At 41.5% G+C, this 16,464-nt stretch overlaps 2 protein-coding genes across 2 annotated transcripts; both read left to right on the top strand.

The window, feature by feature from the left end:
• Positions 1 to 9,613: 9,613 nt before the first annotated feature.
• On the top strand, positions 9,614 to 12,346 carry LOC139197677 (uncharacterized). Its single transcript, XM_070825624.1, has 3 exons — positions 9,614 to 10,041; positions 10,273 to 11,168; positions 11,601 to 12,346. The coding sequence occupies exons 1-3, from the start codon at positions 9,614 to 9,616 to the stop codon at positions 12,344 to 12,346; spliced, it is 2,070 nt and encodes a 689-aa protein (XP_070681725.1).
• Positions 12,347 to 12,716: 370 nt separating this feature from the next.
• On the top strand, positions 12,717 to 13,283 carry LOC139197676 (uncharacterized). The gene has a single exon (XM_070825623.1). It carries the CDS (start codon positions 12,717 to 12,719, stop codon positions 13,281 to 13,283), a length of 567 nt encoding a protein of 188 aa, XP_070681724.1.
• Positions 13,284 to 16,464: the final 3,181 nt, after the last annotated feature.

Raw genomic sequence — 16,464 nt, 5'->3', positions numbered from 1 at the left:
TCAATGCCCTATCGTGCATCTTCCAAACCTTGAACTCATCACTTTCAATCAGAGAACCCCCATCACTTGAAGAAACATTAGAGTCCCCAGAAGTAGAAGCAACAAATCGTGGAGGGCAGATATGAGAACAAAACCCATAAGACCATGACCTTCAAGAAGCAAGTCGATCTGAAAATTCCAAGTAAGATAATTGGAATCATCAAGTTTAACATTCACAAATGAAGAAACTGTGGAGATAAGAGACGTTATAGGAGATTGAAGAATCTGCAACTGAGCATAAGTCACCATTGCAGAGATCCGAGACAACCCAGATAAATATTTTCACTAAGAAATTATAACAAACACTTGGTGTGCAGAGAAGAAGATACACCGAGTATAGAGGACAGAGAGTAATCACAACCCCAAGAGAGAGAGAGAGAGCAATCGTGAATCACAATAGAACGCGGAAGCAAAAGAACCAAGATCAAGAAACCGTCAAGCCGAAGCTTTTCAGGCGAAAGATACCATGTAAACAGAGAAAGAAAGAACTATCTCAAAGAATAAGAAAGGTTGTTTAGAGAGAAAGTATTTGTTTGTATTGTATTTTCTTGAATATATCAGATTACACTTACACAAATGTATATATGTCTAACTATCTTAGCTTAACTACTAAGCTAAGATAAAGCTCACAAGATGTTGACACTTGTCACAATCTAAGTTCATGATATGCTAACCAACTTAGCTACCTTACACACTATATCTAACACATACAAGCATATCTGTATATATATTTGCAAGTAAAACCACTGCTTTTATTTATTTATTTGAGTTCCACTGCATTTTATTTAGATAAACTATTATGCTTTATCAGTGGAAATTAAAGTACTATACTGTAACAACAACAAAAAATAATATATTATATTGATTAATACTATTGCTTTAAACCTAATCTAGCTAAAGCCGATAGGCTTTAGGAAAAGTAAGCAGACCTAGATCATCTCTAATTTACAAGTCACACTAACTATTAATGTGACTAACTTAATCAATAATCAAGGGTAATTTAATTAAGGGAACTTTAACGAAAATCTCCCGGTACTGTTCACTTTAACGAAAAACCACATTTTTACACTAAAAAGTCAATCCTGGTACTATTCACTTTACCCTTTATTTTGTCCTTATCGTTAAAACTCAAAGTTTTCAAATCCTTTTCATTAGTTTTCCTTTTAATTAATCGTCGTCAAAAGGTACTGCTAACTAGCGACATATCCAAAAGCATTAGTGAAATTTCTGATTAGATCAAGATTAATGTTTGACTTAATTGCTATCATTAGATATGACTCGAGCAAAAGAAAATGATAGTTGGACTCAGTGGCAGGAGTGGCAGCCGCCCCTCTCCTCGCCAAAAAACACGCCTAGGAGCGCTGGTTCAGCCCCTTCACTCTGAAGGAAATATTTGTGAAAACTAGTTCATTTGAGCAACATCTATGCATGCAATTAACAATTAAAAGGCGGAATCATGCTTGTGCACTCAAAAAAAAAACTTTACCCATGAAATTCAAGGCCTAGTGAGTGTGGTGAACCAAGACTCAATTAAAGAACAAAGTGAGTTGAGAAATATTATACCTCTGTTGATTCCTCTTTGCATAAGCAACGAATGGCCGATGATCGAGCTCGGCGCGGCTGTGAAGGACAAGATTGGTGGAAGTCTTGAAATGGTGGAGTCGAGGAGTTCACGGTGGTCGGTTGTGAAGATCTTGGCAGACTTGTTGGACATGAGGAAGATTATTGTTTGGTCACGAGTTTAAATCATGGATTTGTGTTTGGCAGACTTGTTTAAGACTCCCACCGTATTTATCATAAACTCTCACATTATTTATAAATATTGTATTACTTTTTAAAAACAATGTAAATATTGTTTAGTGCTTATTTTACGATAATTTAAATCCATCTAGGTTCCTGCCTAGATCTCATCTAGGCACCTAGCTGCTAGGTCTTAGTCCGCTATTTGACTAGCACCTAACATTTTTTAGGATCTTATCATAGCCAATTTAAGCTTCTTACATTAGCTTTGATATTATTGCTTACAGCTGCTTTGGTGGAGAAACTATTTTCTGCTATGAATATTGACTCAAAACTTTGCACTCTCCAATGTGAAAGCAACCGCTTCGATTGAACCTTCGACTCTTTTGAATTTCGCTCCTCCTCTTGGCAAATCCTAGCTTCGCCACTGGTTAGACTATATTGGGATAATTCCAGGATTTTAAATTTGAGCACTTCAAGTGTGCAATAAATCTAGTGATGAAGAAGATAAGACCTGGCCTCATTTCAGTTAGCCTTTTACGGGCTTTATAATTTGGTGGTGGTAGCTTGTAGTTGCACATTCACTTCATCTGTTCAATTCAGAAAGCAGAGCATCTTTATAGTTTGGTATATGCATGACATACTTAAACCAGTTTTATCTTTTCAAGAAACTAAAATACATAGGCTCTGTTTGATAACCATATGTAGTGTTTTATGACAAAAATTTACAATGTAATTGGTGGTGAAACCACTTAATATAAATTTATTTAATTTTGTCACGTCTTCGATCTAGGACCTTTCATTCTTTAACACTCCCTCTCATGTGGGACCACTATTAATGGCTTCAACATTAATAGGTGTGGTGTTTTATCACAAAATGTCACATACAATGCAACTAGCGGTGGAACCACTCAATATAAGTTATATTTAATTTTGTCACGTCTTTGAATTAAGACTTTACATTCTTCAACACTCCATCTCACGTGAAACCACTCTTTAATGAGTTACACGTGCATCCAATTACACATAGTTACCCCTTTATTCTTGTTATTTTCTTAAGTTAATTCGGGCAACGATATATTCAACATTCACAACTTAAAGGTCGGGGTGGTCAAGGTCAGTTCACAAGAATAGTCATGGTCGGGTTAGGTTGTCCAGTTTTTGAAGAGAATATCCAACGATCGATTATAACACCCGATAAGAGCATCTCTAATGGGAGTTCCTAACAGGGACTCCCACTACCATCTTTAAGTACTCATTTAGGGTTCGTTTGTTGCACCGGACTATTTTGGACTGGATTAACTTTAGGGACTATGCTGGACTGGTTTAGACGAGACTAAGCTGAACTAATTTAGTGAAGTGTTTGGTGCAGTGTTAGACTAAGAAGCAAGATAATTAACAAACTCTAAAATTATATTATTTTAATTCATATCTAGAATTTTTTTATAATTAATTATTCTTGTTATTTTTCCTTCTAGAAACCCTTTTTCTAGAATGCCTTGTCTTCTCTGCCTCTTCACTCCCCCTTTTTTCTACATCCATAACCTCAATCCTCTCTGCCTCTTGATTGTTTCCTTCATCAAGCTTGGCCTAAACATCTGTTCCTTTCTTGGAATCCATTTGCAAAAAATCAACCAATGAAACACCTTTCAAAATCCCATTTCCTTTCATGCAATTCCCCATATCTTACTAATTGCCATTCCATTTTCTTTCGTTTCTTTCTTTCAATTTTCTCACCAACCAAACACCTTTCAAAATCCCCAATTCCAAATAGTTGCACCTTGTTTGGCGTACCGGATTCAGATCATGGTCCGCTGAAAATGATAGAGTCGGAAATTGAATTCTAGCGAAGGAGCGCAATTGGTGGGGGAAGAATCAGCGGAAGCGAGGTGGTTGGTAAGTGAGAAAGTTAAGGGTGTTTCTGAGAGAGAGAGAGAGTGATGTGTGTATATGCGAGATCTGAGATGCCAAAAGACCCAGATGGTGGAAGACCCCAAATCACCGACCCAAATGAAAAAAAAAAAAAAAAAAACCCTTATTTTCGAGGATTGTGATCTTTTAAGTTCGAACGAGGCACAAGGTTTGGAGGAGCCAAACAAAGCAGCGTGGGGGTCTTAGCAATCCTGGGATATTTGGGGGGTCTGGCTAAGAACTTTTAGTGAGAGAGTCAGTCGGAGCGAGTCCAACTGAATCCCATTAAACCTAATCCTTCAGCCTAACAAACATGGTACTACAATAATAGCTAAGCCAGTCCAGTCCAAGGAGAGTTAGTGAGCCCAAACAAACACACCCTTAAGGACTTAAAGGGAATCATTATGTCTCTAAAGGTATATTGCCTCTAATGAGAGAGTCCTTATAGTCGAATCCCTAAATTTGAGGTTTTTACATTTTTATGTGATAATTAGGTGCACATGTTTTGAATAATTTAACATTACGTTCTCGTAAAATATTTTTGTGAACATTTCAACCAAAAAAATTTCAAATTCTGACACCAATTTTTTTCTTCACGAAAACGTAACTAGAATGAGTGAATTGAGTACAAGTGAACTGAGTATAGGAGATGAAGTTGTGGTAAGTTTTTGTTAGATAATTTGGTATTTATAGGAATGATGAGAGAATAACATTAGAGAGCAACCGAAATTGGAACTGTTAATCTTTCAACAAAGGCAATATGAAAAGAGAAGAAAAAAAATTGAAAACAAACATAAGAGAGTAACCTAAATGAAACAGTTATTTAATTGGAACCGTTGATCTTTCAATGGTTAAAAATTTGAAAAGCAAGAATCAATCTGGACCCTCTATCTTAAATGATTGAAAAAAAAAAAAAAAAAGACAAGGCCATGTGACTGGGACCCATGCCTACTTTTCCACTTAAATTGTCATATTGGGTCCACCATTTCAGTCCATATAGAGTCCTCATATTTGGATACATATACCAAGTATCCAGCGAGTCCCTGTACTTTAGGGACTCACTTTTTGATCCATTGGAGATTTATTTTATCCCTATATTTGTTTTAACCTCATTTTATACGGTGGTTGTCCATATATAGAGACTCCACTAGAGATGCTCTAATATCACAACAATCTTTGTATTTTTTTAAGAAAACCTTGACCATACGAGGTGAATTTTATTGAATAAAAAAATAAAGTTGCACATTTTTATGAGGAACATAAATCTTACCTCCCTTGAAAACAAACAAAAAAAGGGGTGGGAGGGGACATAGAACCAAACTTCTCCAAAACAAAGCCTAAAATATAGAAACCTACAAACAAGCTTGGAACACCTAAACACGTAATGTTAGAAAATCTATAAGCTGTAAGCTAAGAAAATCAGAATCCAGTGAAGCTAACCTATAAGCTGCGATGCACACTGATTTGAAAATCAAAAACCATAAGCTAAGAAAATCAGAATCCAGTGAAGCTAGAATTGCCGATGTTGGTGAATCATTCCACACCAAGGTTGAGGAGCCAAGCTCATGTTAGCAAAGCTTTCCGGGACATCATTTTCTTCCTGGTAAATGTGAGAGCAATAAAAAGTCATCATCAGGATTCCGGATGCGAGCCAAATAAGTTAACTATTGTGTACAAAGAGGCCATGGAGTGACAAAGTCATCCGAGCAAAGACAAACGAGGACACTAGAAGAACCACATTCCAACCAAAAAGTTTGTCAACCCCTCTGATAAGCAAAATAAACATCAAGAATAGTTGCTAATTATTCCGCAAAAACAGAATTGTTATGGCCAATACCTTGGCAAAAACCACCAAAAATTTGATCATGCAAATCCCTAAAAACTCGACCACAAGTAGAATTCCCTTTAGCCAAACCATCAATGTTAAGCTTAACCCAAGGATACCGAGGTGGAGACTAAAGCACAATAACAAGAGCTTTCCAAAGGATAGGTTGGATATCCAAACACGAAATTATTCGAATACCAAACTATAAGAGTATCTGGGGATAAACTTCCCAACATGAATGAGCTCGGACATAATAAACATGCATAGGTGGTGTAAAGAAACTGTTTGGATCAAAACTTGAACTTTGGGCTCAAGGAAGGAGCTGGCCCGAAAGGAGGCCCAAAGGGAAAGATAGCCAGAGCCCAGTCAAAGCCCAGAAGGCAGAAAAAGGCCTTTTCTGACTTGGTGCAGCTCATGAAGACCACTTGCTTACCTACCCAAAGGTCAAGTGGTGTAGACTGATCAGCTACACAGCCCATAAAGCACTTTATGGTGGCATTACATGTAAAATAGCTGATGAGTCATCACCCTCAAACCGCATTCGGGCAAGGCTGCTGCTACAGAAGGCCAAGCCGAGTTGTCTATATAACAAGAAAGAAAAACTAGGAATAAGGACACTCAATCAAACAAACAAATGCAAGCACAAACTCTGCTCAAAGCCAGATTTGCCTTCAAAACAAAGCTGTAGTCAGCCTTCATACCTCTCGGGACAAGCCTTCATCCCTCGCGGGATAACCCTCCCTCTAAACCTTTGTAATAGCTCTGCTACCCTGTTCAACCTTGCTGTAGTATCGATTCATCTTTTGTAATCTCTCTCTCTATCCCTCTAAGCTTTCAGACCCTTGACAAAACTACAAAGATAGGAACCTACAAGACGAGCAGCCTTACCCGATAAGGTTTAACCTTGCCCGACCTTCTTTGTTTTGTTTTTGTCTTTTCAATATGTTGTATACATCCAGTTATATGCAAGTTATTTCTAGCAATATGACTACTAAAAGGCTTTCTCAATACTTAAATCCGATTTGAATATATCTTCAGTGTTCAAACCAGATCCAAGTCCTAAGCCCTCGGGCATGTAAATCTGATCAGTTAAAAGTCCTTGGCCTCAAGGCATAAAAAAGAACTTTATGTGGACTTAACCCATCCACGACAGTCCTTGATAAACGAAAAGTCCGAAGTTACTTGGGGCGCAAGTAATCGACCTACCCTCTAGTTTTATTTCTATTATGTTATGATTACCATAGAACACTTGAGCATGGAGTGGATTCTGATGGAAAGCCTCAAGGCCTAAACCTAAGGCCCCACAAAGGCATCCATTTGGATTCATTCTGTTCTACAATCTAGAGAGTCTAAGTATAAGAATGAACTCTGATAGGAAGCCTCAAGGCCTACACCTAAGGCCCCACAAAGGCACCTATTTGGGTTCATTCTACTTCTTGGACTCGTGTAATCAGAAGTATAATAGTTAGAAAACTCCGGCAATCACGAGAACAAATATAATGTGTTCGAGCACTGGTTTAGTTATTTATGGGAAGCCTCAAGGCCTACACCTAAGGCCTCATGAAGGCACCTGTTATAACTAACACGGTTTCTCGGATATATACATATATACAACTAAAACTCGACATCCATTTTACATCTGCCATGCTGAAGATGGCAGTGGCACGCCTGAGCACCTAGAAAGTTAACCTTGATTGTGAGCCTCAAGGCCTACACCTAAAGCCCCACAAAGGCACCTCTCAAAGTTAACTCTGTCCTTCTCTTTCAGCCTTGCCCGACAAGCCTTGCCCGAAGAGTCTTGCCCGACGAGACTTGCCCGACAAAGCCCGACAGCGAAGCAGAAGCCCGATAGCAGCCCTCAACCGGCGCTAACCTCCAGGGGAGCTGTGTGCTCGTCGGCCAGGAAACATCCCCTACGGAAATTCCTGACGCGAACATAGTTTTGGCACGCCCGGTGGGATACAAATCATTTGATCAGAAGATATATGTTAAAATGCCAGAAGATGTGCAAACCACGTTACTACAAATGTTACAAAGATTGGAGAAAGCCTCCACAAGCTCCAGAAATGATACAGACTCGGTTCCTCCCGAAGGAAAGAGACGTAGAGCCAACCAACCAGAAGAGTTGGTGATGACCAAACCTGCAGTTCCCTTCACAGAAGCCCCTGTAAATATGATCAATATGACATGGGCTGAAAAGGGAAAAGAAAGAATTACAAGGGAACCAGAGGAGGAAAGATTGGCTGAAAAACCTACAGTAGGGGTGATTAAAACACCCGGATATCCAAAAGCAGCCATAATCAAGGGGATGGTTATGTGTAGTAAGTGCCAATGCGAGTGTGAGCTCGAAATTCCCCCGGCTGGAATCCTCATTGATCATGAACTGATCAGGAGAAAGGAAGAAGACGTCAGAAGAGAAACCCACAAAAAGATTAAGCAGGCAACAAAAAAGGACACTTCCCGGAGCGTTTTTCAACGACTAGGAGGTGATTCCCAACCCAAAGCTTTGTCAGAAGTATTTCGAAACCATGAAGTTTCTGAAGAAGCAGAAGACATGGAGGCCAAAATACGAAGGGGTGCAGATCATCCTCAATGTGGCCAGATGGGGAGGGGAATCAAGAGGATTGATGGCATGACCAATCCTGTTAGAAAAGGAAATCCTGCCCACCTCGGGCGAAAATGGTACGTAGTCGGGAAAAACAGACAGCCTACCAAACCAATGGGAGCCTCCATGGTCAGGAGGGTTCAAAGGCAGCACAAAGCCTACATGAATTCCCTGAAGACCCCCACAACATCCGAAGCCTCCAAAAATCAAAAGTTGGAGAAAACAGCATCTGGGGGAAGTAGTCAGCTCCATTGAAGAAGTAAGAAAGAGGTAGAAAAGGCCAACAGCAAGACAGAAGGCGAGGGGGATCACGTGCCGCAGAGCCAACACCCTGGGAAGTATAGGATCTTAAGGAGAGCTCAAGAAGATCTAATCATGGTGCCAACCCCTGGGTGGAAGCCAGACCCTATTTGCGCTGGAACTATTTCATCTGAAAGGAGACCACCTTCTCTGCCATTGGTGGATCCTTTTGGTGAAGTTCCAAAACAAACACTGTATGCGGGTATGAATCAACAGCAACAGGAGGGGGCACCAGAACCATTACTTCCAGATGATGCGATGGCCTGGTTGGATGAATTTATGGACCAGATTAGGGGTAATAAAGAAAGTCCGCCCAAGCCTAATAATTTCCATATCAACATGACATATGTGTTGTCCGCCACGTTTGGTGCCAGACCTGATCAACCCGCTACTATGAAGGGTGATTACTTGACAACTGAGCCAATGATGGCACATGTCAATGTAGAGGTAGTTGAAGAAGAAAACTCGGACAAGGTTGAATCTTCAGAAGCATCCAAAGGTGGTCCTCTAAGGATTTACACAGACGAAATGGTGTTTAGCCGCCCGAACAGCTCGTTGGCCAATCATCTGAAACCCATATATGTTACAGCTCACTTAGAAGGTGTACCCTTCAAAAGAATTCTGATTGATGGAGGAGCAGCTGTTAATGTGTTGCCAGCCAAGCAGATGAAGAAAATAGGAAGAGGCACGGAGGATCTTATTCCCACAGACCTCACGGTCTCTAGCTTCTCAGGCGCTATCACCAAGACTCATGGGATATTGCCTCTAGAAGTGAACTTAGGATCTAAACAGATAATGCTGGCATTCTTTGTGGTGGACTGCACTTCCACTTATGGAGCCTTACTCAGAAGAGATTGGATCCACCAAAGTTTGGTCATACCCTCTACTCTTCATCAACAAGTGGCTGTTTATCATGAAGCGGGCACAGAAGGACCAGGCTTTTGGGAGATGGTAGAGGCCGAATCACGGCCATTTCTCCCCACAGCCAATGTTGCAGAAGCAAGTTTCTACAACCCCAATGTAGGAATCTTGAAGTGTTCAGGAGCTGACGAGAACGGCCGCCCTACCAAGGTGACGGACCAAAAGCTTTTGGAACAAGGAATGCTCCTTACTAGAGAGGAGTGGGATAGACCTTGTATCCTCCCAAACCCCCTACACCATCAATGACTGAACAAAAGAAGAGAGATCAGGTAATGGCAGTTAGATCCCTGATTAAAAGACTGCTGGTATATGGGAAAGGAAGAAGACAAGAAATAGAGTTCTTGGACAGGGAAGAGCACGAATGGCAGGTGGGAACTTCAACCAGCCAGCATAAAAGCAAGGAGGAATCTTGCAGAGAAGAACTGGATAGGGCCATTCAAATGGTCGAGTGCATATATAATCTAGATGGGCCAGACGACTTGCCCGAGAGCCTAGAGCTGGTCGAATTTTTGTGTACAGAACTGGATAAGCCACCACCAGAAGTCCAGGATCCTCTGGAAGTTATTAATTTAGGAACAGAGGAAGATCCAAGACCAATACAGATCAGTGGTTTATTGGGGGTTGATGATCGGGCAAGGATTATTTGTCTTTTGCAAGAATTCAAAGACTGTTTTGCTTGGCATTATACCGAGATGCCAGGGTTAGATCCAACCTTGGTGGAACATAGAATGCCCATCAAGGAAGGATATAAACCTGTCAAGCAAGCACCACGGAGGATGTCAAAGGAGATAGAAGAAAAGGTCAAAGAAGAAATTGAAAGGCTAGTGAAAGCTGGCTTTATCAGACCAGCCAAATATGTGGAGTGGTTGGCCAACATTGTACCCGTTTTAAAAGTTGTAACAAAAGCGGTACGATGTTGTGTGGATTACAGAAATATTAATGGCGCTACACCAAAGGATGAGTATCCCATGCCAATGGTCGATTTATCCATAGATGCAGTACCAAAGCATAAAGTCCTATCTTTTATGGATGGGAATGCCGGGTATAATCAGATAAAGATGGCTCCAGAAGATATACATAAAACAGCTTTTAGGTGTCCCGGTCATGTGGGGGCATATGAATATCTGGTCATGCCATTTGGGCTCAAGAACGCTGGTGCAACTTACCAGAGGGCAATGAATGCCATCTTTCACGATCTGATTGGCCAGAGTATGGAGGTATACATCGATGACATAGTGGTGAAGTCCAAGACAGAAGAACAGCATCTGGAAGATCTCAAACAGACATTAGCAATGATGAGGATCCACAAATTGAAAATGAATCCAAAGAAGTGTGCGTTTGGAGTAAGAGCTGGCAACTTCTTGGGATTCCTGGTGCATCAAAGAGGTGTAGAAGTGGATAAGAACAAATCTCGGGCAATAATGGGGTCACCTTCACCCACCAACAAGGTGCAACTCCAGAGGTTACTAGGCAAAATTAACTTCTTGAGGAGATTATTTGCTAATTTAGCAGGCAAGATCCAGCCGCTGACTCATTTACTAAGATTAAAAGATAAAGAAAACTTCGAATGGGGACCACCACACCAACAGGCCTTTGACAACATCAAGGCCTATTTGACTTCTCCACCAGTGTTGGTGCCACCCCAGAGGGGAAAACCCTTGAAGCTGTATATTTCTACCTCTGAAAAGTCAATCGGGAGTTTGCTAGCCCAAAATAATGAAGGCGGGAAAGAGCAAGCAGTGTACTACCTCAGTAGAATTCTGACCGAGGTAGAGACAAGGTATTCCCCGGTAGAGAGGTTATGCTTGGCTTTATATTTCACTGCCAGTAAATTAAGGCATTACATGTTACCTTGTCACGTGCACATCATTGCCAAGACAAATGTGATAAAGTACATGTTGTCAAAGCCAATGCTCACAGGAAGGATTGGGAAATGGATTCTAGCATTATCGGAATTCAGTTTTCAGTACGTACCCCAAAGGTCAAGCAATTGCCAACTTCCTGACCGAGCATCAAGAATCTCCAAGTGAGGTGACAATATCCCGGGAAGCTTAGAGGTTACTAGCATTTGGATCCCGCCAAGAGAAGATATTTCGAGCAAAGAAGACTGGGTCTAGCAAGAGATCAGAATAGTAGATGGTCTCTTGATCACTCCTTGGAGGTTGTATTTCGATGGATCCCACACTCAGAAGGCTTCAGGAGCGAGAATTGTAATTGTAAGCCTTCAGGGAGTTTATCATTATTATTCATTTCTCTTAGACTACCAAGGAAATACTAATAATCGGGCAGAGTATGAGGCCTTAATTATTGGTCTGGAAATCTTGATGGATCTAGGGGCAGTAGAGGTAGAGGTCTTTGGGGATTCAGAGTTGGTGATAAACCAGTTAAATGGGGAGTTCAAGTGCAGACATATTACCATGACGGGGTATTACTTGGCAGCTACGCAATTATTGAGTTTCTGGGATTCTGAGATATCGGTCAATCATGTTCCCAGGGGATCCAACTTAGTGGCCAACGAGATGGCACAACTAGCCTCAGGAGTGCCAATACAGGAGAGGAAATATGGGGTAGATGTCGAGATCCAAAGAAGAAACCTTCCTTCCATCTTAGAAAGGGGATTCAGTCTAGATATAATGGTATTAGAGGCCGAAATAGAAGATTGGAGGTCACCTATCATTCATCATTTGAAGGATCCTTCTTCGCCTACAAGCAAGAAGAATAGACAGCAAGCAACCAAGTATGTCTTATGGGCGAAGAACTTGCTAAGAAAAACTCCAGATGGGCTACTGTTGAAATGCTTGGGCCAAGAAGAATCCATGAGGGTGATGGCCGAAGTACATGAAGGAGTATGTGGAGCACATCAGGCTGGAACGAAGATGAGATGGTTGCTTAGGAGGTATGGTTATTTCTGGCCCGACATGGAAAAGATTGCAAGTCTTATGCCCGAGGTTGTGAAGAATGTCAGAGGCACGGACCTCTCCAACATGTGCCCTCGATGCCTTTAAATCCAGTGGTCAAGCCTTGGCCCTTCAGAGGATGGGCGATGGACTTCATCGGGCAAATTTATCCAGCTTCTAGTAAAGGGCATACCTTCATAATTGTAGCAACGGATTACTTCACCAAGTGGGTGGAAGCATCAGCAATAAAATCCATAAACTCAGCCACAGTCAAGAATTTTATCGAGACCAAGATTCTGCACAGATATGGGGTGCCCGAAACCATAGTAACGGATCGTGGGCCATCTTTTATTTCAAAAGAAGTTGAGGAATTTGCAAGCAAGTACAAAATAAAGATGATCCAGTCCAGTCCGTACTATCCTCAATCAAATGGTCGGCAGAAGCTAGCAACAAGATCCTGGTCAACATTATCAAGAGGATGGTGATTAATAGTCCAGAAAAATGGCATGAAAATCTGGGGAACACTTTGTGGGCGTACAGAACTTCTAAGAGAGCAGGAACAGGGACAACTCCTTATGCTTTAACTTTCGGGCAAGATGCAGTGCTCCCTGTGGAAATCAACGTAAGTTCTGTAAGAATTCAAAATCAGTTTGGATTGCATAGTGAAGAGTATATCGAAGCCATGTGTCAAGGGATTGAGGACTTGGATGCCGCCCGAATTGAAGCTTTGAACCAGATTCAAGAAGGAAAGCGAGTTGTTGCCCGAGCTTATAACAAAAAGGTGAAGATGAAATCTTTCAAGGAAGGGGATTTAGTATGGAAGATAGTCCTCCCTCTAGGAGCTCAGCTCAGGGGCTTTGGAAAATGGAGCCCGACATGGGAAGGTCCTTTCATTATTAGTCGCATTTTAGGTAGAGGAGGGTACTACCTGGCGGACCTTGAAGGAAACAAACATAAACATCCCATTAACGTTAAATTCTTAAAGAAATATTGTCCTACGTTGTGGGATGTCAGAGATTGTTATATTGAAAATGATGCAAGGTAAAGCAAGCTTCGGGATATCATTGTACAGTGTGTATTTATCAAACATTCAAGAAGATGGAAAGACAAGAGTTGCTGAGATAATGTATATTTCATTTCGACAAATTGATGAAATTTACAAAAGATTCAAAGCCAACGTATTACAATCAATTCTCCTCCTGGATGCAATGGTATCTTCAGCTGATTTTCCGATGTCTTCATGGATGGAACCCGATTAGGTGATCGAGTTGTGCGGCCAACATGAGCCTGGTAGAGGATCCTTAGACAGGGCCATCACCGTAGGTGATGGTCAAGCCCGATTTATCACCGCAACAAGCAGGGAGACAAACCTTCGAGAGGAAACCGCCTGACCAAGGGTGTTGGAGATAGCGAGGTGTTCGACCAAGGGTGTTGGAGATAGCAGTTCTTTGATAAAAGCCTTTTTTTCTCACGGAAATGGAGTTTTAGGAAACCCCACTCAAAGCCTAAGGAACCCATTTCTCAATTTATGAACGCTCGAGGAAGATGGAAGAAAAAAGTGAAAAGGATTTGATGGCTTGACAGAAGAAATTCCGAGCCAGAATTTATAGAAAGCCAGAGGGTAGTTCAGAAGTCGTGAGAAGAGCAAGGGGCACGGGGTTGCCTTCATCCTGTCTAGGAAACACGAAGTTCCAAAAGATTGAGATACACGCATGCGGATATTCAATCAATGATGGCGCCTGGGATTCCAACCTTAACATTAATTGAAGGGGGCACTGTTTGGATCAAAACTTGAACTTTGGGCTCAAGGAATGAGCTGGCCCGAAAGGAGGCCCAAAGGGAAAGATAGCCAGAGCCCAGTCAAAGCCCAGAAGGCAGAAAAAGGCATTTTCTGACTTGGTGCAACTCATGAAGACCACTTGCTTACCTACCCAAAGGCCAAGTGGTGTAGACTGATCAGCTACACAGCCCATAAAGCACTTTATGGTGGCATTACATGTAAAATAGCTGATGAGTCATCACCCTCAAACCGCATTCGGGCAAGGCTGCTGCTACAGAAGGCCGAGCCGAGTTGTCTATATAAGAAGAAAGAAAAACCAGGAATAAGGACACTCAATCAAACAAACAAATGCAAGCACAAACTCTGCTCAAAGCCAGATTTGCCTTCAAAACAAAGCTGTAGTCAGCCTTCATCCCTCTCGGGACAAGCCTTCATCCCTCGCGGGATAACCCTCCCTCTAAACCTTTGTAATAGCTCTGCTACCCTGTTCAACCTTGCTGTAGTATCGATTCATCTTTTGTAATCTCTCTCTCTATCCCTCTAAGCTTTCAGACCCTTGACAAAACTACAAAGATAGGAACCTACAAGACGAGCAGCCTTACCCGATAAGGTTTAACCTTGCCCGACCTTCTTTGTTTTGTTTTTGTCTTTTCAATATGTTGTATACATCCAGTTATATGCAAGTTATTTCTAGCAATATGACTACTAAAAGGCTTTCTCAATACTTGAATCCGATTTGAATATATCTTCAGTGTTCAAACCAGATCCAAGTCCTAAGCCCTCGGGCATGTAAATCTGATCAGTTAAAAGTCCTTGGCCTCAAGGCATAAAAAAGAACTTTATGTGGACTTAACCCATCCACGACAGTCCTTGATAAACGAGAAGTCCGAAGTTACTTGGGGCGCAAGTAATCGACCTACCCTCTAGTTTTATTTCTGTTATGTTATGATTACCATAGAACGCTTGAGCATGGAGTGGATTCTGATGGAAAGCCTCAAAGCCTACACCTAAGGCCCCACAAAGGCATCCATTTGGATTCATTCTGTTCTGCAATCTAGAGAGTCTAAGTATAAGAATGAACTCTGATGGGAAGCCTCAAGGCCTACACCTAAGGCCCCACAAAGGCACCTATTTGGGTTCATTCTACTTCTTGGACTCGGGTAATCAGAAGTATAATAGTTAGAAAACTCCGGCAATCACGAGAACAAATATGATGTGTTCGAGCACTGGTTTAGTTATTTATGGGAAGCCTCAAGGCCTACACCTAAGGCCCCACGAAGGCACCTGTTATAACTAACACGGTTTCTCGGATATATACATATATACAACTAAAACTCGACATCCATTTTACATCTGCCATGCTGAAGATGGCAGTGGCACGCCTGAGCACCTAGAAAGTTAACCTTGATTGTGAGCCTCAAGGCCTACACCTAAGGCCCCACAAAGGCACCTCTCAAAGTTAACTATGTCCTTCTCTTTCAGCCTTGCCCGACAAGCCTTGCCCGACGAGACTTGCCCGACAAAGCCCGACAGCGAAGCAGAAGCCCAACAGCAGCCCTCAACCGGCGCCAACCTCCAGGGGAGCTGTGTGCTTGTCGGCCAGGAATCATCCCCGACGGAAATTCCTGACGCGAACAGAAACTGGTCTATCCTAAAAAATAGATTATTTCGTGCTTTCCAAATAGTAACAACGGTAAAAAAGGCTCGCAAAAATTTAGAGATTGTGTAACTGACAAGAGAAAGGCTTATGCACGAAAGTATCCCGAAATATTGCCAAAAAACCAGAAATGGGCAAGGAAATACCAAATTGACAAGCCAAACATATCCAAAATTGCTTTGATAAAGGACAACGAAAGCAAAGATGAGTATCAGATTCCTCAGAACCATTCCACAAGCGACAAATAGATGCCGAACAAATACCTCGTTGTTGAAGTGCAGCCGTAGTGGGAAGTAAGTATGGGCAATGGTTATGGCGAGAGGGTAACTGCGGTTATTTACCCTTAACCGTTTAAGCTCTTATCCGCATAACCGTTTACCCGTTGAGTAATTGCATAAATGGGTATTCTCATACCCATAACCGTTTATAAACGATTAACTATTTAACCGTTTACCCGTTGGAGTGAGTATTAAACCGATGAAATTATTTTGGCAGAGATGAGAGAGGGGGCATCGAGGAGAGAGAGGAGCGGGGTTGGGAGAGGTCGAAACGTTTTTAGGGTTTTCAATTTTAAACTTTTAAAATTCTAAAAATATTAAAACAAATGGTTAAATGGGTACTTATTTGTAACCGCGGGTAATACTCATAATCACCATTTATATTTCACGGGTAAACGGTTTTACCCATAACCGTATATTTATTTATATGGTTACCCATAACCGAAACAGTAAATTAATGAGCGGGCACCTATACCCGCAAATATTTTGCCCATCCCTCATAAGAAGTTTA

The sequence above is a fragment of the Malus domestica genome, chromosome 07, assembly GCF_042453785.1.
Source record: "Malus domestica chromosome 07, GDT2T_hap1".
NCBI lineage: Eukaryota > Viridiplantae > Streptophyta > Magnoliopsida > Rosales > Rosaceae > Malus > Malus domestica.
The sequence above is the reverse complement of the archived record's forward strand: the minus strand, read 5'-3'. Positions and strand labels throughout refer to the sequence as shown.

Excerpts from the sequence above, each read along its gene's own strand:
- LOC139197676 (XM_070825623.1), top strand. The coding sequence starts at position 12,717 with ATGGTGATTAATAGTCCAGAAAAATGGCATGAAAATCTGGGGAACACT.
- LOC139197677 (XM_070825624.1), top strand. The coding sequence starts at position 9,614 with ATGGCAGTTAGATCCCTGATTAAAAGACTGCTGGTATATGGGAAAGGA. Across the intron at positions 10,042-10,272 it reads CATTATACCGAGATGCCAGG|AAATATTAATGGCGCTACAC; the intron begins GTTAGATCCAAC and ends TGTGGATTACAG. Across the intron at positions 11,169-11,600 it reads GGCTTTATATTTCACTGCCA|ACTACCAAGGAAATACTAAT; the intron begins GTAAATTAAGGC and ends CATTTCTCTTAG.